General features: G+C 39.9%; 1 protein-coding gene across 3 annotated transcripts; it reads right to left on the reverse strand.

Annotated features, from left to right (window-relative positions):
• Positions 1-58: 58 nt before the first annotated feature.
• Positions 59-25,770, reverse strand: TERF2 (telomeric repeat binding factor 2). Of its 3 annotated transcripts, XM_056811323.1 has the most exons (11): positions 25,306-25,681; positions 24,493-24,588; positions 22,694-22,824; positions 13,817-13,903; positions 12,881-13,027; positions 10,758-10,999; positions 9,622-10,011; positions 4,129-4,214; positions 2,645-2,685; positions 1,243-1,261; positions 59-278 (listed from the first exon to the last, which is right to left on the reverse strand). In XM_056811323.1, the coding sequence occupies exons 1-11, from the start codon at positions 25,559-25,561 to the stop codon at positions 151-153; spliced, it is 1,623 nt and encodes a 540-aa protein (XP_056667301.1). In that variant the 5' UTR covers positions 25,562-25,681; the 3' UTR covers positions 59-150. The 3 variants fall into 3 exon arrangements, with proteins under 3 accessions (XP_056667301.1, XP_007477420.1, XP_016283416.2); XM_007477358.3 differs by having other exon boundaries at positions 59-1,261; positions 25,306-25,770; XM_016427930.2 differs by lacking the exon at positions 2,645-2,685.

Genomic DNA, 25,770 nt, shown 5'->3' on the forward strand with positions numbered 1-25,770 from the left:
AAACCAGCCCATTGTTACTTAACCACATCAAATGTTATAACTGAACATCTACATAGAATCGCGAGGGAAACAGTATTTTAATGAAGTGTGCTACAAGTAATGGACAATAATTACTATTCATCTTTTTAAAAAAAGATTACAGAAAACATTTTACTGAAAGTTGTGGCTAAAGAGACCTTCAGGCATTTCTTCAAGGGTGTCCAAGAGAGACAGCAAGCACAAAACGGTACAAATGGAGCCAGAAGGAATGGTAGGCTCCAGCGCGACGACACACCAACCTTTAGAAGCACAATAAGGAGAATCAAGCAGCTGCAAACATCTCACAAACTAAGAACAGAACTAAGTGTTATAGCCAGATTTTTTTAAAGCTTCCAGAATCCAGAGTAGAAGGGGAAAGACTAAGCTCACCTACAACACACAATTTTACAAAAGGAAAAAAAACAAAAACAAAACAAAACAAAACAAAACAACAAAACCAACCACACCAGTTCAGCCACATGGGAATCAAGGATCAAACCTGCCTCTCTGGCCCAGGAGAGAAGAACCAGTGCCACAGCAGTTTAAGGGCTTGGTATGGATCAAAACTGGTGAAAACCTTCTTTATTTATTAAAGGAATCTGGTTCCACAACAGACACAGCTCTCTTCCACCTGGGCTCATGACAGAAGATGTTCTTTTCCTTGGCTTCAGCAAAAATTCTGCCTGGGGCTGGCTCATTCAAAATAATACTCACACTTCTGACTTCAAGATGCTCTCACTGGGGAGGGGTGGGACATCCCAACAAATTCTGTTTCTATTGACCAGCTCAGGGTTTCATTTCTGATTTAAACCACAAGAGAATAAGGAAACTAATTGCCTCCTGGTCCTCTCCAAGTTGTGAACCTCATTCATCACTGCCAACAAGGCTGGGCTGGGGCTCTCCTTCTATTTCTTGACTCCATATGCTTTCTGACAGCAAACAAATGGGACAAGGACCTCCCAAACAAAGAAGCAGGCTGCCCAGAACTCTTATCACCCCAGCCCAACTTCAGAAAGAAATCATGGAATAGAGGGCTATTATTTGAAGACATGCCCCTATTAATGCTGAGAAAATAAAAGATGTTTCAGTTCATTCCTAGTTTTTTCATGGTCCGCCAACGGTCCTTGATCATCACAGCTGTTCGGTTAACAAAGGGGAAGTTTTTGGAAATTGCAGCCCAGTTTCCTTCCCCGTATTTTTTCACTCCAGCCTTGATCCACTCACTTTCTTGTACAGTCCACTTCTGCAAGAGAAAACCAAGAGACTTGTCATTAAAGAACCCTCTGAGAAATCCCAAGAACAGGATGTCCAAAGCACCAAATACACAGAAGTATCTCAAGCTTAGAGAGAAGAATTTTATTACATTTTCTTTGATGATATTGAAACAACTAAGAAAGGTCAAAGGGTACAATCATTTTAAGAGTTTTCAGTACCATGGCATCTTAAAAGAATGATTAAATTATAATTGGTGTAATAATTTCCAGTTATTATTTATTTAAAATCACCTCTGAATGACATATCTATTTTCTAAAAGTTCTTTCTTCATTTAAGAAACAAGTTGTCAGTATAAACTGAAACAATGCTACAAACCTCTCCTAAATCTCAGCAGCTCTATGTGCCTAGAGTTTTAAAAGTCAAAACAAAACAAAACAAAACAAAAATCTTGTGCTGAGCTTTCTGTGACTAGTGAAGCGTAGTCCCTCCTTGCTCAAGGATTCTAATAAGAGGGGCAACTAGGTGACTCAGAGGATTGAGAGCCAGGTCTATAGATAGAAAGTCCTAGGTTCAAATTTGGCCTCAGATACTTCCTAGTTGTATGACCTTAGGCAAGTCACTTAACCCCCATTGCCTAGTCCTTGTTGCTTGTCTGCCTTAGAATCAATATATTGATTCTAAGACTGAAGGTAACGGGTTTTTTTTTAAGAGTTAGTCAGCTAACAAACATTTATTAAGTAAGTATCTACTCTGTGTCAGGCTCTGGGCAAAATACTGGTCCCAGAAACTCCAAGAAAAGGCACCAAATTCTTACTGTTGATTTTTCTTCTAAAGAAAACCCACCCCCCTTCCCTTTGATTATACTGATCTTTTAGTCTTTTCAACAAGAACTTTCCTTTCACAAAAGGAGTAATAAGGAAAAATATTTTCCATGATTGCACATGTAAAATCTATACAAGATTGCTTACCATCTGGGGGGGAGGGGAAGGGAAGAGAGAATTCAAGGTTCAAAATTCTTTTTTAAAAAGTTAGAAACTGTCTTTATGTGTAATTGGGGAAAAAATTAAATTTAAAAAAAAAAAAAAGAATTTTCCTTTGATCAAGCACTAAAATTTGCAGACACTTTCCAGAGAAGAACCTCTGGGCATGGTTTTCCAGGTTGGTTTTAAAACATATATATAAATATTTTCTTTTTTTCCCCCTAAATTTTACAAAACCAAATAAAAGAAGCCATTTTTATATACAAAGAAAAGTATTATACACAAATAAAACCACAAGTCTCTTCCATATTTAGCTTACTTTTCTTCATATCTACAAAATAAATCCCATCCACATGTCACAGCACCTCTCTGCACTGCAATCACAGAAGGCCAAATTGTTTTTAAAGGGAAGAATCTATAATCTAAATTACCTGCTTTTTTGATCCAGAGACTGAAGTGTTTCCATCTGATCCTGTTGCAAAAAAAGGAAGCTCATTTTAGATCTAGCTTTCATTGAACAAACACCATTTACCAAAGCCGAAAGGCAGAATAAAAAGCCCAAAGGGAACAAAAAGAGATCCTTAGCTCAAATCAATGTTCATAAATATTGTAAGAAAACGGATACCACTTGAGGTTGGTTTTTGTCACAATTCTTTTAAGAGTTCAGGCATCTTTTGCCAAAATATTTCAGGCTTCTAAACACTTGCTTTAATGTTAATGGATTGGTGTGTGTTGACCACTCTGATGTGGGCACCACTTCTACTACGTGCACCCTGTATCGTGCATGCCTGCAATATTCTCCCTCTTGCCTGCCCTTCAGAGAATGCCTGGCACCTAAATCCCAGTTCAAGAGTCACCTCCTTCACAAGGTATCTCAGTGTCTCTTCACTTTCACTCTGCCTTGGCCTTTTTTAAACTTTATTTTTTTAACCCTTTTTTTACTTTTTTTTAAACCCTTACCTTCTGTCTTAATATCAATTCTAAGGTACAAGAGCAGTAAGGGCTAGGCAAATGGGTTAAGTGACTTGCCCAGGATAAAACAGCTAGGAAGTGTCTGAAGTTATATTTGAATTCAGGTCCTCCTGTCTCCAGGCCTAGTGTCCTATCCACTCTGCTACCTAGCTACAGGAATTGCTTTTTAATAGGCACACTGTTGAGGAGTATGTGGACTGGTCCACCCATTCTGGAAAGCAATTTAGAAACACTCCCTGAAAGTTACTACATTGTACATATTCTAAGAAAGACAAAGAAGGAAAAAACCTACATTTACAAAAATATTTAGAGCAGCTCTTTTTGTAGTGGGTGGCAAAGAAATGAAAGCTAAAAAGGTGCCCATCAACTGGAGAATGGATGAACAATTGATGGTAATGGAATGGAATATGGCTGGGTGGCAAGATATAACCAAGGGAAAAAGGCTTGCATGAACTGCTATAGCGTGAGGTAAGCAAAACCTGGAGAACAAAAGTACTCTAATAACAGACAGTTCTAAAACTCTGGTCAGTCCATGCTATGAATGGCTGGCAGTCATGACCAGGGCTGTTGAGGAAGCGCGCGCTCTCTCTCTCTCTCTCTCTCTCTCTCTCTCTCTCTCTCTCTCTCTCTCTCTCTCTCTCTCTCTCTCTCTCATTCTCTCTCTCTCTCGCTCTCTCTGCAGTCTTATACCCCTTCCTTTCTCTCCTTCTTAATTTTTCTTAATTAAACCACCATAAAAATCCCAAACTGACTTGAGTATTTTATTGGGATTGAATTTTAATCCCTGGTGACCACTAGTATAATATATTCAGTCAAAAACCCTAAATTTACCCCTATTGCACTTGCTTTGTGTATTAATTTTAATTTACTTATGTGTGGAGAGAGAGAGAGAGAAACAATCAGCATTGAAATAATGATAACTGAAAAGATTTTTCAAAATTACCCTGGACATGAAAAAGTTCCTCTTCTTCCAACCAGGTATCCTTTTCTTCAAGACCATTGGAACTGTTCCATTTGTCTTTGTGTATTCTGAGGAAAGACCACAAATACATGTGAGTATAACAGAAAATAAGCCTAAAGCTCCCATAACAAAGAGAAAACTATCCACTATGCAAGTTACACAAACACTAATGGATTTCAAAAGGATATTAAGGAAATCAAAACTCCATTTAAAAAAAAGTAAACACCAATCATCCATCAAAGTCTTAATACTATTCTTGGGGCAGCTAGGTGACTCAGTGGGTTGAGAGCCAGGCCTGGAGTCAGGAGGACCTTGGTTCAATTCTGACCTCAGATACTTCCTAGTTGTGTGACCCTGGACAAGCCATTAAATCCCAATTGCCCAGCCTGTGCCACTCCTGCCTTAGAACTGATACTAAGACAAAAGGTAAGGGTTAAAAAAAACCCCAAACAAACAAAAAAACTACTTTTCCACAAGGTTACCAAATTAAATCACTGAATACTCTTTAATGCCACAATTTAATGGTTATGATTAGGGTCTCTCCCCAGTTTGAAGTTCAGCTCAGCAGCAGTGTCCCTATATCTAGTACCTGTTGAGATCATGTAGCATTCCTGCTTAAATCATGGAACCCAGAGAATTCCAAAAACCGGACCTATTATCTAGCCCTGAAAATCCCATATAGTTCAACTTAAGAAAATATGCTTGAAGGAAAATAATATTTGGTGTTTCCAAGATTACATTTTTTTGTATTTATCATCTCTATGAACCCAACTATATTTTGCTAAATAGTCTGAAATTAACCACTAATTAACTCAATCACAGCTACTTTGAAAATAAAAAATAGCAAACAAAAGAGTGGACTATTTTGCCTTAACAAAATCATTTGATGCTTTTTACAGAGCAGATGTAAAAGTAATCTGAGGAAGTAATATAGGTTGGCGTGGGCAATAATAAAACTTTTGCCAAGGTGGTGGAAATAAATGTTGACGATTCTGTACAGAAATCATTGGGATTTTCTGCTAATACTATTCCTCTGACTAGGCTTTTACAACGTGCATAGATAGCCCAATTCTACTTTCAAAATGTGGCTTAAACCCTTAAAAATTTTACTTTTTAAGTTGTTGGCTATTTGCCTCCTCTAAAAGCACACAGGCTAAAGAACCCCCTTCCCAAGTTTTCGAAGTTTTCCCAGCAACTAAGCAAGTCAGCCTGTAGTTTTTGAACATCCATAGACAATGAGAGATTGCTGCAAGACTATAGGAAATGTCCCAAATTTCAATAAAAAGGGGGGGAGGGGAGGGATAGAGTCAACAAATGATAGTCCAGTGAACCTGATTTTCCGGTAGGATTCTGAAGTTTACTATTGCACCTGGTGAACATCAGAGGAAAAAAACCAACTACAAGCTAGCATGGTTTTGCCAAAAATAGATCATGCCAGACTTTTTAAAAAAGGTTATGGTACATCAAGAGAATGCTGAAGTCAATCTAACTCTTCAATGTAGCATATCTAGAAGGGGCAAAGAGTTTGACCAAGTTTCTCATACTTTTCTTGTGCACATGAAGAAATACAGATTGGATTATACGATTCCTAATACTAATAGCATCCATCTACCCATGGATTTGGAATGGGCCCTATCTCATTAATCATTCAATGTCAATCTGAAAGAGCTTTAATGGAGTGCTCCCACAGAACTACATTTGACCCTGTACTGTTTCATATTTGTATTGGTAATTTGGGCCAAGTGATCCTTATCAAATTGGCAGCTGTCACAAAGTTTTGAGAAAGGTAATAAATACATCTGGAAAAAAGAATCAGGATCTAGGAAAGATTAACAGGGTAAAATGCTAGGTTGAATCTAATAAGCAATTTACTAAGGATAAAAGTTATCTTACATTTGAGTCCAGAAAAATCAACTCCATAAATCAACAGGTATTTACATAAATCAAGGCTTGGACTAGAAAACAATCTGTTAAAAAAATGTTTTTTGTTGTTGAATGGACTATGAGTTCAATGAGTCAAAAGTATAATATAGCAGCCAAGAAAACTAATAGGATATTATTCTTGAGAAGCAATGCTCTGAAGAGGGAGGTTAAAGGTCCTCAGTTCTCTGCCTTGGTATGGGTACCATATTTTAAGAAAGCTGTAAAGAATCCAGGAGAGTGACCAGGATAATAACAGATTTCAAATTCATGTTATAGGATGCCTGGCAAAGGGTCAAGGGGTTTTTGGCCTGGAGAAGAGGTCTTAAATCTTTGAAAAGGTTCATATGGAAGGGAGATCAGATAAGGTCAGAACTAGGTACAATGGGTGGCAGTTGTGAAGCAGGTTTAGACCTGATATAAGAAAAAACTTCCTAACAGTTACAGCTATCATGAAGGAGAATGGGCTACCTTGGGAAAGAGGAGGTTCTGCCTTCCTCAGGTCTTCAGCAAAGGCTAAATGACCACTTCTTTGATATGTTGCAAAGAATATTTTTAATCAAACATGGCATGGACTACTTGGCCTCTGAGTACCTCCATATTGACTAGCATCTGTTATTTTAAGATTTTAATTTAAACCAGTTATAGCATTATGGTACTCAAGCTGGTTAAATGATCAGATCTAAAACACACCATGCTTATTCTTGCCTGATTATACTGACATGTCATTTCCCACAGTTAAAATAATGATCTTTGCTATCTTTTCCCTCCACCATTCAAGAACTAGCTTAGAAGTATGGTTTCCTCAAGAATTGGTCATGCCAGAGTAACCTCATTTTCTTCTTTTATAGGATTAAAAGGGGAATGCTGTGGCTCTAGGTAAATGAAAATTTTAGCAAAAATTAATTTAATACATACTAATTTTGTGGATTAGACAATAACACAATTAGATGGATTCTGCAAGGTTAGACAGATTGACAAAGAGCAGTGGTTAATAATTCAGTGTTCATATGGCAGGTCTCTAGGGGTCTGGGTTTGGCCCCTTGCTCTAAACATTCCTGTCAATGACAAAGAAAAATGAAAAGATGGCATGCTTAATAGTTTTGGAGATAACACCAATTTGGAAGTAATAACACATTGGTTGATAGAACCAGAATCCAAAAAGAACTTGACAGGCTAGAGCACTGGACTGATGTAGCCTTATACTTGGATAAAAAAAATATACACTCCATCTGTTTTGAGAGAGGGATGGTTAGAAGGTAGTCTGGAAAAAAAATCTGGGGGTTTTAGTGGGCCCTGAACTCAATCTGTCAGTAGTATGATTTCATTGGTCAAAAAAGTTAATGCTCTCTTGGGTTGCCTTGAAAAGTATCACTTCCAAGAAAGGAAGCATGATAATCATACCATCCTCTGCCATGGTCAGCTGCCTTTTGTGTTCCCTTCTGGTTCAGAACCGTCCGGGGGAGGGGAAGTAGATTGGCAAAGGGCCCATGTCATATGAGGACCAGTTGAAGAAACTAGGCCTACAACCCTTGGATAAGAGGAGGCTTAGAGGAGCAAGAGACCTGTGTTCAAGTATCTGAAGGGCTGCTCTAAGGAGATTAGCACGTTCTGTTTGACCCCAGAGGGTGGAACCAGGAGTAATGGGTGGAAACTGCCAATCTAGGCTAAAGGTGAGCAAAGATTTCCTACTAATAAGCAGTGGAATGAGCTGACTTGAGGGGGTGAATATCATTTTTCCCAGAGGTCTTCAAGCAGAGGCCAGGCAGTCATTTGATATGTATAGAGTAGGTGGCTGCTGAGGCCCCTTTCAATTCTGTGAAAGCCCGTTTTTCACATGGAGCCTTCCCTAACCAATCTTACCTCCAGTTAAAGCTCTATCTTATTAACATGTTGGCTAGACCTGTCAGTCATCTGGCATGCGAACATTGCTCTGAGACTGCTTCTGGGTTTTTCTTATGTCTTTATTTCACTATTATTGTTATTATCATTTGCTTCTCATCTATGTCTGGTAGTCTCTAAGTAAACAATGAACTTGAAGATAGGAATCGTATTTCACTTTTTTATATTCATTTAACAAGTACATTCTGAGGAGCTAATATAGGCATATCTTTGCAATATAGCAGAGGAGTGAGACTTGTGATACAACTCCCAACATTCCCAAATGGGACCGGAACCCATCTAAAAATTGGGAAATGTTTAGTAAAATAATAAAATGTAATACAATACAGTTATTGTGAATTACTGGTTTTCTAAGTAATCATGTGGGGACAGGGATTTGTATCTGAGTTTGACACCACTACTGTAAAGGGCACCGAAACCTATAAGACATCTTACAAGAATTGTGACACACGGGAATTCATGGTCTAATTGAGTAAATAGCCCATATATCCCAATATCCACAAGACAACAGATACATACAGATTAAACCCTATAAATGAGATCTCCCTGAAAGGAAAAATTCACCAATAACACCAATTTTTATGACATGGTATTCAATAAATAAAGTTCAGAAGGGGAATTCACTTTAAGTGAGAGCTATTTTTAAGAAAGTTTTCACAGAAAAGGTAGGATTTGAAGGCTGGACAATTTCTTTTTTTTTGCCTGTGTGCATAACTTTGGAGTTCAAAGATGGGGTGGCTACTCCAGTCATGGGGAAGAGCATGAGCAAAAGCAGACACCTAAAAGGATTGAGGTGTTCCCGAGAGGATGACCAAGTTAAGTTTAACAACAAGAAAGGGTGAGTACAGAGCAGTGGAAGATACTCAAGCTGGAAAGACATCTGGGTATAACTTGTAAAAATCATTAGATGCCAGGTTAGACAGATAAAGCACTGCTTTGTACTCAGTATTTGTTGAAAGATTGAGTCTCAAATACGTGCAATGAACAAGGAACTACACGAGTTCTCTTTTGGGGAAAAAAAATTAAATGTAACAGTCCCTTAAAGGAAATTGCTTTAAAATTAAATAATCCAAAATGAATGGCTCCAGCTGGCTCACTAAAATGAAACCAAAGAAAAATCAGTTGGGGGAACACTTCCATTCTCACGCCTGCCCCTAGGACGCCTCCTGAGTCCCCAGTGTAAGTGACAGTCCCCATTTTTGAGTGTTGCCCTTGGATAGTGATGGCAAACCTATGGAATAGGTGCCAAAGACAGCACACAGGGCACTCTCTGTGGGCACAGGTTCCCCTTTACTATCCCCCCCCCCCCAGTTCATTACTAGAAAGAATTCGGGCAGAGCTGCTCCCTTCCCCCTCTCCACCTGACCTCATTTTTTAAGATCCCTTGCCCCTCTTCCCAGCAGCCCAATGGGAGTGCACAGGGGGTAAGGTGGCCTTTCTCCCTTCCCTGTGAGGGCTAAGGGTGGGGGGGAACAGGGAGTGGTAGCATGGCACACAGTCTCTAAAAGGTTCGCCATCATTACTCTAGGAGTATCTCAACACCAAGCTTTTCATGTCTTAACTTAGTTGAACTGCTTCAACTATTAAAGCAATAACCACAGGAAGCCAACCGACCGACCGACCAACCAACCACAACAAAGACCGTCTTCGTACTTGTGACTCTTCTCCCCAGAAAGGGGCTGATTGTGAAGCTTCAGAACTGTAGAGTTGGAGGCTGAAGACACAATGGTTTCTTGGGAGGAGTCCGGGCTGTCACTCTGCTCGCTGATCTGGCTGTCATGCTCCAAAACCAATCTGCTTATTGTCATACGCTTATTCTTGGGCTGCAGTTCAGAGTTATCTGCAGAATCTGAGGGAGAACTCTCCTCTTGTCTCTGTCTCTTGTTTTTGAGAGCTGCTGACGGGGACACTGGTCTGGCAAGTATAACATCCTTCTGATCTAATTTAGTGAAAGCTGCATCAGGATCTTGTGAATCAGAAAGGCTCTTAAAAGCTTTTTTCAAAGTTGAAATCCCAAATGTGGCAGGACTTTCAGGTAATGGTCTAAAAACAAAACAAAAAATACTTTGACAGTCAAAGGTCAGTGGCACTGATTCCTGCTGCTTTCCCAACCCAAACACCTATGTCCTCCCCAAGCTATGATGCCCCAAACAGAGCAAAGTCACTCAGTTGAGGTCTAAGCATCTTCAAAAATGATTTTTACAAACCACCATACCTAATCATAGAACAGAAACGTTCTTTTAAACTGATAGAGAAGTTAGGGTGACTATAATATTTGGAAGGCAGGTTAAAAAATCAAGAGAACGTGGTTGTCTTTCCAGAATTCTCCCTCCTATTTCCTCCCCTATGTAGGTGAGACCACAAGAAAAATGACTCAATCTTGCATTCTAGTTTAACTTGAATGAGATTTATGTTAAAAACACTGAATATCATTTCTACATGTTAACCCAGAGTGACATGCTCAAGCCTATTTAACTGATTTCACCAGGAAGTTTATGAACTCTTTATTTTTGTCCTTTCTGAACATCCAAGAAGTAAGATAGAGGGCAGAAAAAGCAGGAACAGGGGGCCAGGTCTGGGCTTCAGACACCTCTTTCCAACTAAATTAAGTGAGTAAATCACTTCATCCGTGAGGCCTCACCAAAACTTAGTTAGAACAGAAGAGATCCTTTCCCATAATTAGTTAATTAAGCTATTCAAGAAGGAGTAATCATTTGCTAGTTAAAAAGCTTGTTACTTCCAATGACTACCATTTCCCAAACATTTCATTCCAAGGAAATGTTCCCTACCTCATAGGCTCTTGAAGTGGCTTGTCAATGGGCTCCAAGGCCAGCTGTCTGTTTTCCTTCATATTCCCAGGCCCTTCACCTACAGTAGCAACAGTAGCAGCATGAACTGTGGCACTGGCAGAGGGTGGTGGAGCCATGGCAGAAGTGGTAGCAGATGTGTTAGTTGAGGTGGTGGCAGAGGATGATGAAGATGAAGACGAAGACGTTGAGGCTGACTCAGATTTCAAAGCCCTCTTTGCCATCTTGGAAAGGAAGAGAGTTGAATCAGAAAGGACTCTATGGGGTCTCGTTCATTCTCTGTTTCCTAACAATCAACACTCATTATGGAAAGAATTCACTGGAAGCGTTCTTCCAAGCTGTTCCCCAAAGGTAGGTGTGTCTTCCCTCCACAAAACAAAGCAGTAACAATAAACAAAAAGCGCTTACAATGGAAAGCTGTGTGGAGCCATCTGCTACTACAGGGGGTGCTGTTTCATGATGTAATTACCTTGCCACTTCGGTTCTATTTCAAATGCTCTTCACTCTTGGCTGCCAGATCCTACAGGCTCTTCCTCCACGTCTGTTGGATCTGCCTCTCCTCTCCATATTTCCAACCATGTCCCTAATGAAGAGTCTCTAACTCAGGGGGAGTCAACCTAACCCAAGATAGGAGTCAGAATTCACAAGTGTCAAAGGGCCACAATGTTTCCTTGGGGAGGGTTTGAATGGAGCTGACAAAGACTTAAATCATTCATCCATTGATTCATTTGTAGATGAAACCTGGGACATGTTGGATTGGGGGAGGGGCACTACTGTGTACATGTGTGGACACACAGAGGGCATTTTTAGCTTTACTATCATTTTGTTGTTGTTGGAAATTTATCTTTACACTTGTATTACCTATAAAGGTAATAATGAAAGTCTTGGTTTGGCCATCCTTGTTCTAACTCCAACCTTTGGCTTCCTCTAACTCCATCTGGACTTAATTCTTTTCCATTAGTAAAAAATAACCTGGAATTAAAATTTCAGGTCCATTTATCTGTAAAGTGTATTGCTTAACAAAAAAGGGGACTACCTATGTGGGTAATATCCTACTAACACTTCACCAAGAGTGTAAAAATGACTATTGAATCCTGATTTTTTTTGGTTCCAGCTATCTGGAATGCATAGAAGAGAAACAGAAGTAATGGAGGTGGCAGAAGGGGAGGGAGGGGGTGTCATAGGAATTTGCTAATGCCTGATCTATTAACCTTACAAACTGGTTAAAAAGATTTTGAAAAATACCTTGGCCACGTGATCTACAAAGCAACCATACTGGGCCCTTCTAAACAGCAAATGGAAGATTAAAAAAATATTATTTCAAATGGCCAGTAAAAATCTATAACCCAAAGCTTCCACTTCCATCCATACTCAAAACAATCAGCTTATCCAGTGCAGCCATCTGTCTTACACTGGGACACAAGGTCTGCCATGCTCCCACTTTCCCTTTTACTTCTCGCTGTATGCTTTAACCTGTTTACTTTGCTCCTGGCAAAGTAAACCTTGACTTGGCTGCTTTCTACTTGTGGCTGTATACTTTAAAACAAAACAAAAAACAAAAAGCTTCCTTACCTTTTGTCTTGGAATCAATACTAAGTATCAGTTCTATGGCAGAAGAATGGTAAGACTTAGGCAATGGGAGTTAAAGTGACTTGCGCAGGGTCACATAGCTAGGAAGTGTCTGAGGTCATATTTGAACTTAGAACCTACCATTTCCAGGCCTGGCTCTTATACACTGAGCCACCTAGCTACCCCTTGTGGTAGTGCACTTTCTAAAAAGTCCATGGTTCACATGTTTTTCAACATTCTCATATCACATCTACCAAGTTATTATCTCCCTTCTTCAGAAGCCTCTCCCAAATTTAATCTCTTTCACAGCACCCTAGTCACCTGGGATAAATCTCCCCTGATTGAATAAGCACAAGGACATCCCATGCCACAAAATGAGAAAAACTAGACTATAGAGAGCACATCTGGGGCACAAACTTAAAGAAGGTGGCTACAGCTCTGAATCATTACCCCACAGAAACCATCAGAACAGACACAACAGAAAAAAAGAAGTACCTGATATAGTCCAAATCCACTATATATGGAAACTTACATACCGTGAGGAGGTAGGGCTCAGCATCATCCATGTGGCTCTCTAGGAATCGCAGCATCTTCTGCTGGAAGATCTCATAGGAAAAGTTCTGAATTACTGGGTGCGTGATGTTCCTTTCTCGAATAATGCCCAGCAGATCATTTCTCAGTTTCTAAATAAAGGACCATTATTTGCAACATGAAAATGATTATCTAGTGAAAATCCCAGTTATAGAGACTCAAAGGGATAACATGACATTGGCAATGTGGCAAATGGAAAATCCTAAGTACAAAGAGAAAAAGCATGACTCAACTGGATTTTTGGTAAAAGAAGACTGAAATGGCCTCCCTCAGCCAAGCTTTCATAAGTCTGTGGTTAGCATCTGAATAATATCAGAAACAGAGCAAGCTGTCAACCCTTACTAGCTTTTCCCCCATATGTACACATCAGTCACAAAAAAAGACAAAGGCTGGGAAAGTAGAAGATCAATGCAAATCCACCATATGGAAAAGTCAGTCCAAAGTAAGCTCACATGAGAGTATTGCTTTTGGATGGCATTTTGTCTTTCCCTCTCTGGCACCATGCTTTACACACAGTAGGATAAGCACCAGAATGGGGATGGACCTGGGGACCTCACTGGAAAAGTCTCTCAACCAATGGAGGACTGCACCTTCCCTCAAATGAGCCTGAGGGAGGTGGCCAGGGCACTAAGAGCAGGTGACTTGCCAGGGTCACACAGCCAGTATGCATCAGAGACCATACTGGAACCCAAGTCTTCCTGACCCCAAGGTCAGCTCTCTAACCACTATACCACATTGATTGCATGTCAAAGGGATTTACTAAATAATATTGAACCATCATTTAAATTTTAGTAATTTTCTGGGCAGAGGGATTGTCTTTTATCTGTTTCTCACAAGAAATTGTAAGATGGACTCAAGTTATGATAAAACCAGATGATTACCTGAGTTGTAGGATCCTTGGACATATGTTTTTTCAAAATTTTTGAAGCCTTTTCAAATTCTTTGTTTTTGATACAAATGATGACAGCCTAGAAAGGAAAAGAATGATCCTTATTCTTGAACTGCCTTTCTAATGGCAACAAATTTAATCAGCATATCAAGTGAACTCACTTTATTCAAGTGAAATTAAATCTCTCTCAAAAGCCTTTTCACATTACATTGAATTTCTTATAAAATGAAACTCTGACTTCAAGTCAAGTCAATGATTATTGCCACAGTATAGCAAACAATTTAATCCACCCACAAAGGAACTATCCTTCCATCCTAAAATTTCAAAAATTAGGATCTTTCCAAATTGCTATGAATTTTCTTTCTTTTTTGTTTCCAATTTAAACATTGTTTTATTTGGTCATTTTCAAACATTATTCCTTGGAAACAAAGATCCTTTTCTTTTCCTCCCCCTCCCACCACCCCTCCCCTAGCCAACGCACGATTCCACTGGGTAACACGTGTCCTTGATTCAAACCCATTTCCATGTTGTTGGTATTTGTATTAGGGTGTTCATTTAGGTCTCTCCTCATTCATGTCCCCTCAATCCCTGTACTCAAACAGTTGCTTTTCTTCGGTGTTTTTACTCCCACAATTTGTCCTTTGCTTGTGGATAGTGTTTTTTTCTCCTAGAACCCTGAAGATTGTTCAGGGATATTGTGTTGACACTAATGGAGAAGTCCATTACGTTCTCTTTTACCACAATGTATCAGTCTCTGTGTACAATGTTCTCCTGGTTCTGCTCCTTTCACTCTTCATCACTTCCTCGAGGTTGTTCCAGTCTCCATGGAATTCCTCCACGTTATTATTCCTTTTAGCACAATAGTATTCCATCACCAACATATACCACAATTTGTTCAGCCATTCCCCAATTGAAGGGCATCCCCTTGTTTTCTAATTTTTGGCCACCACAAAGAGCGCAGCTATGAATATTCTTGTACATGTCTTTTTCCTTATTATCTCTTTGGAGTACAAGCCCAGCAGTGCTATGGCTGGATCAAAGGGCAGACAGTCTTTTAGCACCCTTTGGGAATAGCTCCAAATTGCCCTCCAGAATGGTTGGATCAATTCACAACTCCACCAGCAATGAATTAATGTCCTGACTTTGCCACATCCCCTCCAGCATTCATTACTTTCCTTTGCTATCATGTTAGCCAATCTGCTAGGTGTGAGGTGATACCTCAGAGTTGTTTTGATTTGCATCTCTCTGATTATAAGAGATTTAGAGCACTTTTTCCTTTGCTTATTTATAGTTTTGATTTCTTTGGCTGAAAACTGCTTGTTCATGTCCCTTGCCCACTTATCAATTGGAGAATGGCTTGATTTTTTGTACAATTGATTTAGCTCTTTATAAATCTGAATAACTAGACCTTTGTCAGAGGATTTTGTTATGAAAATTGTTTCCCAATTTGTTGCTTCCCTTCTCAATTTGGTTACATTGGTTTTGTTTGTACAAAACCTTTTTAATTTGATGTAATCAAAATTGTTTGTTTTACATTTTCTGACTCTTTCTATGTCTTGCTTGGTTTTAAAGTCTTTCCCTTCCCACAGGTCTGACATGTATACTATTCTGTGTTCACCTAATTTACTTATAGTTTCCTTCTTTATGTTCAAGTCATTCACCCATTTTGAATTTATCTTGGTGTAGGGTGTAAGGTGTTGATCCAAACCTAATCTCTCCCACACTGTCTTCCGGTTTTCCCAGCAGTTTTTGTCAAATGGTGGGTTTTTGTCCCAGAAGCTGGACTCTTTGGGTTTGTCAAATACTGTCTTACTGGAGTCACTTACCCCAAGTCTATTCCACTGATCCTCCTTTCTGTCTCTTAGCCAGTACCAAATTGTTTTGATGACCACTGCTTTATAATAGAGTTTGAGATCTGGGACTGCAAGGTCCCCTTCCTTTGTATTTTTTTTTTCATTATTTCCCTGGATATCCTTGACCCTTTGTTCTTCCAAATGAATTTTGTTATGGTTTTTTCTAAGTCAGTAAAAAATTTTTTTGGAAGTTTAATGGGTATGGCACTAAATAGATAAGCTTGGGTAGGATGGTCATTTTTATTATATTGGCTTGTCCTACCCATGAGCAGTTAACATTTTTCTAATTGCTCAAGTCTAGTTTTAGTTGTGGAGAGTGTTTTATAGTTGTGTTCATATGGTTCCTGTGTTTGTCTCGGGAGATAGATTCCTAAGTATTTTATTTTGTCTAAGGTGATTTTGAATGGAATTTCTCTTTCTAGTTCTTGCTGCTGAGCTGTGTTGGAAATATATAGAAATGCTGATGACTTATGTGGGTTCATTTTGTAACCTGCAACTTTGCTAAAGTTGTTGATTATTTTGACTAGCTTTTTGGTTGATTCTCTAGGATTCTTTAAGTAGACCATCATATCATCTGCAAAGAGAGATAACTTGGTCTCCTCCTTGCCTATTTTGATGCCTTCAATTTCTTTTTCTTCTCTAATTGCTACTGCTAGTGTTTCTAGTACAATGTCAAATAATAGAGGTGATAATGGGCATCCTCGTTTCACTCCTGATCTTACTGGGAATGCATCTAGTTTATCCCCATTGCAGATGATATTAGCTGATGGTTTTAGATATATACTGTTTATTATTTTTAGGAATGACCCTTCTATTCCTATGCTTTCTAGTGTTTTTAATAGGAATGGGTGTTGTATTTTATCAAAGGCTTGTCTGCATCTATTGAGATAATCATGTGATTTTTGTCTGTTTGTTTGTTGATATGGTCAATTATGTGGATGGTTTTCCTAATATTGAACCAGCCCTGCATTCCTGGTATAAATCCTACTTGGGAATTTTCTTAATAGGCTTTGTAATCAATAAGGTCAACTTGAATTACCTACCCTCCTCCCAACCAAGGGAGGTTATTTCAAGGTAGCTGATTCTCCAAAATCAAGAAATAATTATCCCAGTTCCCTTGAAAAGCTACAAGTTTTACCTTCCTTTAGTGTGATTTGGTACAATATGCACAGGTGTTTCTTGAAAAGTTATTTACTAACCACAGACTTCAAGTAAGGCTCATTTTTATTTAATATAAGGCCATTTGAGGGCAGCTAGGTGGCTCTGGAAAGAGAGCCAGGCCTAGACATTAGGATTAAATCTGGCCTCAGACACTTCCTAGCTGAGTGATCCTGAGCAAGTCACTTACCCCAATTACCTTGCCCTTACTGCTCTTTTGCCTGGAACCAATAATTATGTTGATTTTAAGACAGAAGATAAAGATTTTTTAAAAAATGAAACCATTTTAAGAATAATCCAATCCTTATAAACATATTAACCCCAAAATATCAACCTCAGTTTTTGATATGCAGTTTCACTAACACAATATATGGTTATTCCCCATATGTATCACAGTAAGAGGACTAAGAGTTTCTAACAGAAACAATGGTATTTCTTCAAAGAATTGGTCCTAAGCACATTAAAGATGGATTTTGTCAATGAAATTAAAAAAGACTATTTGTTACTCATTTTGAACTAGAAGAAAGGAAGATACTATGTAATATGGGGTATTGTGGGTCTGAGTTCTTAAAAAATACCCAAAACATATAAAACAAAATATTAGGGGAAAAAAAGAAAATAAAAAAAACATTTAGAATATCTAGTAAAATGAAGGAAAGAAATAGAGCCATGTAAAATGTAATATGGTAACCTAAAATTAATATGGGATATTTTCATGAGCCTAAGATTCCAAGAGAAGTCAAAGAACAATAGGAAAAGTTCATTCATTACTGCGTGAGGGAAATTCTCCCCTTTCTGGGTAACACAGCTGGTGTGCATCTGCATGAGTCTGCATCAACTATGTTACCTATATACAAGGGTTCATGACTGAGTTTGATCTAGAAGTGAGAGGGAGGTTAAAAGGTTCAAAACAAGGAAGTACAGGCTCTCTGTCTCTGGTGTCCTGCCAAGGAACTTGGGTGCTGCTGTAGAAGCCATGTGGGAGCTAGACTAGGCTTTTTTTCTCTCTCTTACCTATCCAAGTGATTCTAAGGAACTTAAATAATCTAAGGACCATAGATCTAATTTTATCATTACAATTTCCAAGTGTACTGAGTGGTTCTCTGACACACTAACTCTATATATTTCCAAAGGAGGAGAAGCTTTAGGAAAGGTCATTTATGAAGATACAGACTATTCATCTCTCCAGACTGAGCCCAGCTATATGGGGCAAAAGGAAATTGGTAACAAATCTACAATTGAGAAGACACCAGCAAAAGTTTTTGTTAGTGTCCTTCCAACATGCAAACACTGTCCCACGCAGCAAGCCTACTAAAAGGAATAAGACGATTACATGCACATACAATCATACTCTGCAAAAGTCATGCTAAAACAAGGAGGGAATCATTGCCTTTTAAATACCAGGAACAGGAGGTTATGGAAAGCATAGTTACCGAGGACAGAGCAATACCACTACTAGATATGATCTAGTCTAAGAAAGTTGCTTTTTCATTTCTCCTAAAAATCCCACGACTTTGTTACAATATTAATTTAGGTATGCATGTTCAGTTCTGATCTCATTTTCATTTAGAGGAGAATAAGCTTTGAAAGGAAGTTGCAATTTTTCTCAAACATAGAACCTCCTCCTCCGCTTCATTCAATGTATCTGAAATGGTCTATAATTAGGTATTCTGTTAAAAGCTTCAGCTGGCTAACCTAGCAAGTCGCTAGTTTAAGATGCCTGGATCTACTTGCTGAGAGGAAACAGTATCTAGCAACTCTGGAAATAACTAAATGGCTGCATTCAAGTCCCATTCAGTGGACTGTTGATTATCTTCATGATTATACTCTAAGATAGTCTGTCATTTAAAAGATTTGTCACCTTTTAGAATAATGCCACCATACACTTAAAAGCATATCTCCTAAAATTACACTGAAAAAAGATAAAAATGTCACCTGCTACCAAATAAGTGATCTAAAAAAGCCACTCTTAAGGAAAATATGGTGATGGCTCTACATTTAGGTTAGGAAAAGAATGGAAATGGGAAATAAATACTTAAATCTGGAAAAGAATGGAAATGGGAAATAAATACTCAAATCTGGCCTCAGACACTTCCTACTTGTGTGACCCAGGGCAGGTCCATTGCCTAGCCCTCGCACTTCTGTCTTAGAATTGATACTAAGAAGGTAAGGGTTTTTCTTTTTAAAGGAAAGAAAAAGGCTCTAGATTTTTTTTTTAAATAGCCTTGTCTCAAAAAATTCTCATTTCAAAAATATGTAAAATGAACTTAATTGTTAACACTCCTAACCAGACTTCCACAAGGGAATTTCTCAAAAGAAAGTCACTGCTTCTCACCTGGCATTTTCTGAGAAATATTTACATTTTCTTTTTTTGCCCTTCACCCCCAGGAACATACATTTTATACACAAAGAGAAGACACTTTTCTCTCAGCAAAGAGAAGTCTGTCCTGAAGTTATGGAGAGAAAGTCCAAAGTAGACAAAGTGATAGCTTGTAGAAATATTTGGTGTCCTCCTGACAAGTCATCAGGATGTTTTATAGGACATTAAAAAGCCTCCCTGACCTAAAGTTACCAAGATACCTCTCTAAAATTGAAAGACAGGGGGTAGCTGGGTGGCTCAGTAAATTGAGAACCAGACCTAGAGATGGGAGATCCTGGGTTAAAATCTGGCCCCAGATAATTCCTAGCTGTGTGACCCTTGGAAAGTCACTTGATCTCCATTGCCTAGCCCTTACCACTCTTCTGCCTTAGAACCAATACATAGTAATGATTCTAAGATGGAAGGTAAGAGTTTAAAAAAAAAAGTTGAAAGATAGCTTTGACTCTATATACTATAGAGGGGATTCCTGTAATAGGTGGGAGCCTAGAAGTGATGCCCTGTAAGGGCCCAACAGACTCAAAACCTCTACATGGGAAAGGACAACTTCAGAAGGAGCAGGCAAATATCATTCAAGAACACAGAGACAATCAAAATAAATATAATGAAAAATTCTAGACCCAGATGTATAACACTTTCCCAAAATAAAGTGGGAAAATAGAAGGGAATCAGTGCAGAATATTCCAAGTAAAGTTAAATCTGGATTGCTTTAACAGGAATTAAAATCCAGAGCAAGGCCCACAGAATATCTCTAAACAGAACATCCCTACCTGGGGTCCAATGATCTTGCTTAGCTGACAGTTCCATGCCACAACAAAGAGAGCAAGGACAGCACACCTCTTCTCTAGTCTTCCCTTTTCCCCAAAAATGTCCACTGCAAGACTGCACATATAGCTAGCAACATGAGCCATAAGGAAATCTTGCAGTACAAAATATCTCCAGAGTAGTAGTTTCAAATCTATATAATTTCCATATTCTTTGACTAAGTTTCATAAGGCTCTTCCAGGCTCTTTTATGTGTCTTTCCTCCTTCCCCAATCTCTTCAACTATTTTTTTAGGTCATTCTCTTTCCTTCCCAGTCTGTTGTTAATTTCCGCTCATATCAAAGCTAAACAATTTCAAGATCTCACCAAACAATGTCATTTTCAGACCTTCCTTCTACCCTATTTCAAACTAAAATTATTCTCTTTAAATATGAGCCACATAGAAAAAAGAATTAGACTCAGCTAGAAACAATGGAATGAAAGGTGCAAGGAAGCAAATTTAGACTTAATGCAAAGAAAAACCTTGTAACAAGTAGAAAGCTCTCAGACCACGGAGAGGGCTATCTCTTAAGAGGCTGGATAACCACTGGTTGGCTGTATTGTAGAGGGATATGGGTTAGACATTTTGGCCTCTTTGATTTCTTCCAACTATGAGAATCCATGACCCACAAGGTACCATTTGGTGGGTAGGATTGATATATACACTGTGTCCATTTCCTGTGGGCACTAAGTTGCTGAATGCCATTTAAGTTTACCTCCTCATGAGTCACAAAGTTCTTACAAGGTTTGTGCCCCTTGTTATGTCTCAGTTTTGGCGTGAGCAGCTGTCTCTCATTTATTTGAAGGAGGCCCCATATGGTCACACAGCCAGAAGGAACAAAGTTCCCTGGAGATAAGTCAAAACCTGTGTACTGGTTCATCCCACCTCTAATCTTATTGCCCCAGGGAATGGAGGAGAGCAAAGAAAGTTCTTCAAAGCAGCCTCAGAACATTCTGAGAGTGACAAGGTAAGATGAATATTCAGAGGGAAAAATACACAATCATTTACTGTAGCAGAGTTATAGGAGTTAGAGCTCTTTCTGGACCAAGAGGATATAAAAACAAGTTCAGGGTCAGAGATGGGGAGGGAGGAGATAAAGGTACTACTGCTGAGCCCTGGCACTCCCTACAGACATATCTAGCTGCTAATCTGATCAAACAACCAGTATAAATAATGTGGTACATGAGCTGGTCTGACTTTTACCTATAAGCACTTTGATTGACTATTTAGTATTTCTGAAGAATATTTAAATGCATCAGGAAGGGAGGGGCAAAGTGAATTCAGACTATCTAAAATTTCTCTTTACCAGTCGAGCAGTGACCAGTTATTTTGCCTGGAGAAAGGAGGTCAAAGTCTTAGTTATTTCCCATGGCCTGAACCTTGCTCTCAACCCTTGCTTTTAGAAGAGGGTTTGAATACTGCTTCTAATGTATGTGGTTCCCTCCTCTGGGACTCTCACCTGTCAAATCACTGAACCTACTATCATGGTTTCCTAACCCTTGGTCAAGTCCACTCTGATAGAATCACATTCCTGAACTCTGCCTAAAGACATTTCTTCAGTTTCTGGAAAGAATCTGTTTCTCACCTTTGATTGCTATATCCCTTCAACTACCTTCATCTTTTCTGTTCTGTTCTATGTCTCTAGAGTAGCATGACATAATAGATAGCAACTTGGAGTGAAGAACTAGATTCAAATCCTCCCCGTTTCAGACTACCTAGGGGCCAGTCCACCTCACCTCCTCAAGCTTCTTCATATATTAAATTAGGGGTTACATTACTCTCACACCCAGAGTTACAATAAAGAACAAATGAGCTATATGTGTACAATATTTTGAAAGCACTAAAGCCCTAAATAAACTGTAATTGATGATGTTATTATTATTCTAATGGAAGATTACTCCCAAGAATCTCCAATTCTGATCTTGCCAGCTTACTCCGAATTCTCTTAAAAATCTCTAGCCTCTTTTGTTAAGCTATCATCTCCAGAGTGCAATCGCATGTCAGATAAGACAGTCAGAAAACCCTCTATCACAACTGGAGACAAAAATGGCTTGTGGATTTGGGGAAGGATAATCAAAAGGCTGGCCTTGAAGTCTGAAGAGCTGAATTCTGATACAAAAAGGCTAGATAGTCTTGAGTAGATCATTTAACTGACAGGCCCAAAATTATAATATATATATCTATATATCTGTACAACTAACTATCAACCCACAGTGGTAGAGGGAACTCCCTTCACTGAGGAAATCACACCAAGTCCCAGAGATCCTTTTTTTGTGCTTTCCCCCTCAACATTCTATGCCCTGAAGTGAGCAGCTTCATCCTATAAAAGAAGGCTATCTCCTTCCCACAAGGTCTTAGCTCATTTGAGGAGGCTAGACTCTTATTTATCCTCTATAGTGTCAGCATCTCCACAATCCAACCACCTTCAGCACATCAAGGGCCTTTCTGTGTCAGTGATAAGCAAAAACTACAAAAGGGGAGGTGGCACAGAAGGGGCTGCCTGTGACTACTGGAGTGGGAGAGTGAAGAGAAAGCTGTATATTATTTTAACACTAACAACAATCCAAGCCTATTCCACCCCATTCTAAAAGACTGAACACGCCACACCTATTCTATGAAATCTCAAAACATTTGAAAAAAAAAAAAAGAAGAAATGAAAGGAGAAATTGATCCTTACAGCCTCCTTGACCAGTTTTCTACTGGATTCTACCACTGCCTCTGTGAGAGTAAACTCCGTTTTAATGGTCTCCAGCACATTGATAGCTGATTCCAGAGGTGTGAGTTCAGCCTCCATATCAAAGGAACAGTCTAGGATAAAGAGAAAGATTTTTCACTTACAGCTATTTTCTATGGATGTGAAAAATAGGGCAGAAAAAAAATTCTAAAAGGAATAATATTTACTGGTTATATATTGATGGCTTGTGCAAAAACCAGTACAAAACAAACTGAGAAACAAATATGGAAATCAACAATTTGTTGGAAGGAGAAGAAATATCATATTGTCTGGAAAATATAGCCATAGTATGAAGTAACAGTCCATTAATACTAACGAAATATCAAAAACATGTCTCAAAGATTCCAGTTAATCCCAGAATCCATATTGATTTTCTTAATACAAAGGTATACACCTCCACCCAGCCTCAAGGTAGAGGTCAGAGGCAGTTTGCTATGCTATTCTGAATTTCTTTTGAGAACACACTTGCTATTGCTCAAAAACAGCAAACTAAGATCACACTTAAAACTTGGTCTGTTCAACTTTGAAAGACTTAGGAACTATGACCAACACAATAGCCAATCATGATTCCAAAGGTCTCAAAAGGAAACATGCTACTAAGAAAATCAAACTGATTTTCACTGATTGATTTTATTCTACAATTGATTTGCTTCTATATCACCATTTTCTTCAGTATCAATAACATAAAATTCAGGTCAGAACCTTAAAGGTTAGAAAGTTTAGTTTTTCTCTCCAACTTTAAAAGTTTAGTTTCCCCATTGAAACATCAATTAAAAGAAGGTGCTATCTTATGTTTAAGAGTAGTTTTCCTATAAATCACATTTAATTGAAGAAAACCTGTTATCACTACACTGGTGGCTATCTTCAGACAATTAGTGGAAATGTTTAATCTCTTAGGTTCAGAAGTTTAATTTTCCCGTGAATCACTCCATATCAGAAAAGTCTGTTATCTCTGTTCTACTAACAAGCAGATAGACTCTTATCAATCAACTTTTCCTCATTGCTGGATGGAAGGAGGGTTGTTGCTACACCCAAAAGTCCAACCAATTATATTGTTTAAACCACCTATTGCACTGCAGGCTTTGTAACCAATTGCTATCTTCTTTTTTTTTTTTGAGGCTCCTTGTTCTTTCTATAAAAGAAGGCTGTCCCTCTCAATATAGGTTTCAGCTTATCTGTGGAGGGCAGAATCTATTTTCTGGTATATTCCGTTTTGTCAATAAATTGATGGTACTCCAAACATGCCTCAGTTTACTTTAATTTCCACTGTTACTACTGACACAAGAGGTGATAAGAGTACAGATTGAAACAGTTTTTTTTTTTTTTGACATGGCAACCAGTATAAATTTGTTTTGAAGACCAACTTATGGGGGTTTTGTTTTTCTTGCTTCCTCAGGTGGAGGGGGGAGATGTGAGTCTGAAAATAAAATAAAAATTTAAGAAACCCAAAGTGGATCTGTTTCTCTTTGTCACCATCCCCAATCCAGGACCGGGCATTCAAGAAACAGATCAGAGAAGGGGATTAAAAATCTAACAACAAACAACAACAAAACAAACAAACAAACAAAAAAAACCCCCAAAATCTAGGATCATAGGAGAGGCAGATATATAAAACACCCCTCTAAAAGTATTTTGGCATCTATGGTACTCTGAAGTGACAACTCATGACCGAAATTAAAAGAGTTCTATAAATTACTCCACAGAAAAGACAAACAACCCGAGAAGTAAGTAGCTCTCCATACCCAAATTCTCCCCCTCTTCTATACGAGATAGACACTGCATGATCCGCAGCAGCCTGGAGATGGTGTGCTCCTTCCCCAAGGGCCGGACAAGCAGAGCTGGAAAACAAGACCAAGCTGAACTAACGGGGTGCCTAGGGATGGCCTCCAGTGTGTACCCCCCACCCCACCCTGGGGCTGTCCACATCTGCTACAGCCCTTCCCCGTCCCCAATGCCAAATGGGACTATCCATTGCTCCAGCTGCCGCTCCTCCCCCCTGACCTATCTCCCCCTCCCCCTACCCCCCTCCCCCGCCGCCAGGGATGCTGTACGAGGTTATCCACACCTGCTGCATCTCTCCCAGCCAAGATGCGATGTGGAGCTGTCCACACCTGCTGCTGCGTCTCCTCTCCCCCGCCCCCATCCAGTCAGGGATGCTGTGAGGGGTTATCCACAAGTACCAGATATCTCCCTGCACTTATCCCCCTCCCAACCACCTTGGGATGAGTTGAGGAGTTAAACCCACCTGGTGCGCTTCCCATCCACCCTTGGATGCTTCACGGGATTATTCATATCTGCTGTGCCCCCCTCCCTGGATGATGCGCCTCCCATCCACCCAGGATGCTGCGCAGGGTTATCCACAGCTCCAGCGCCCCCTCCCCCGATGCTGGGCATCCCTAGGATTCTGCGCGAGGTTACCCACACCTGCTGCGTCCCCTTCCCCAATGCTACACCCCTCAGGATGAGGAGTGGGGTTACCCACACCTGCTGCACCCCACCCCCAGCTTGCTGCGTGCCCCCCACCCCCAACCAGGTGCGCGCCCTACCATCCTCACCCTGCATGATGTCCCGGATCTGTCTGAAGTCCCCGTACCGGCCGCCCCGAAAGGCCCGCAGCGCCTCATGGAAGTAGAACTTCAGCACCCATCGGTTCACCGCCTCCTCCAGTCGCGCCTCGCCCAACCCCCGCTCTCCGTCTCCCCCCAGGCCCGTCTCGTGGCGCCCGCGCCGGGGCCGCCCCATCCTCCGTGACGGCCTGCGGCTCGCGGCCCGCCCTTGCCCATCGTGATTCCCGCTGTTTCCCCCAGGCATCGCGGCGAGGCAAGGCGACTAGAGCAAATGCGAACTAGCCAAGCCAGGCCTTGCGCCGGCGCGCCGCCCGCCAGACGGAAAGCCGCTCCGCCGGCAGTGACGTCAAAAACGCCCACCCCGGGTGTCGGAAGTGGCGCCCTCGGGGCCCGCCTCCGCCTCGGGACCAGGGGAAGTCCCACAAAGCCACTAGCGGCGGGCTAGGGGAGAGA

The sequence above is a fragment of the Monodelphis domestica genome, chromosome 1 (assembly GCF_027887165.1).
Source record: "Monodelphis domestica isolate mMonDom1 chromosome 1, mMonDom1.pri, whole genome shotgun sequence".
Lineage (NCBI taxonomy): Eukaryota > Metazoa > Chordata > Mammalia > Didelphimorphia > Didelphidae > Monodelphis > Monodelphis domestica.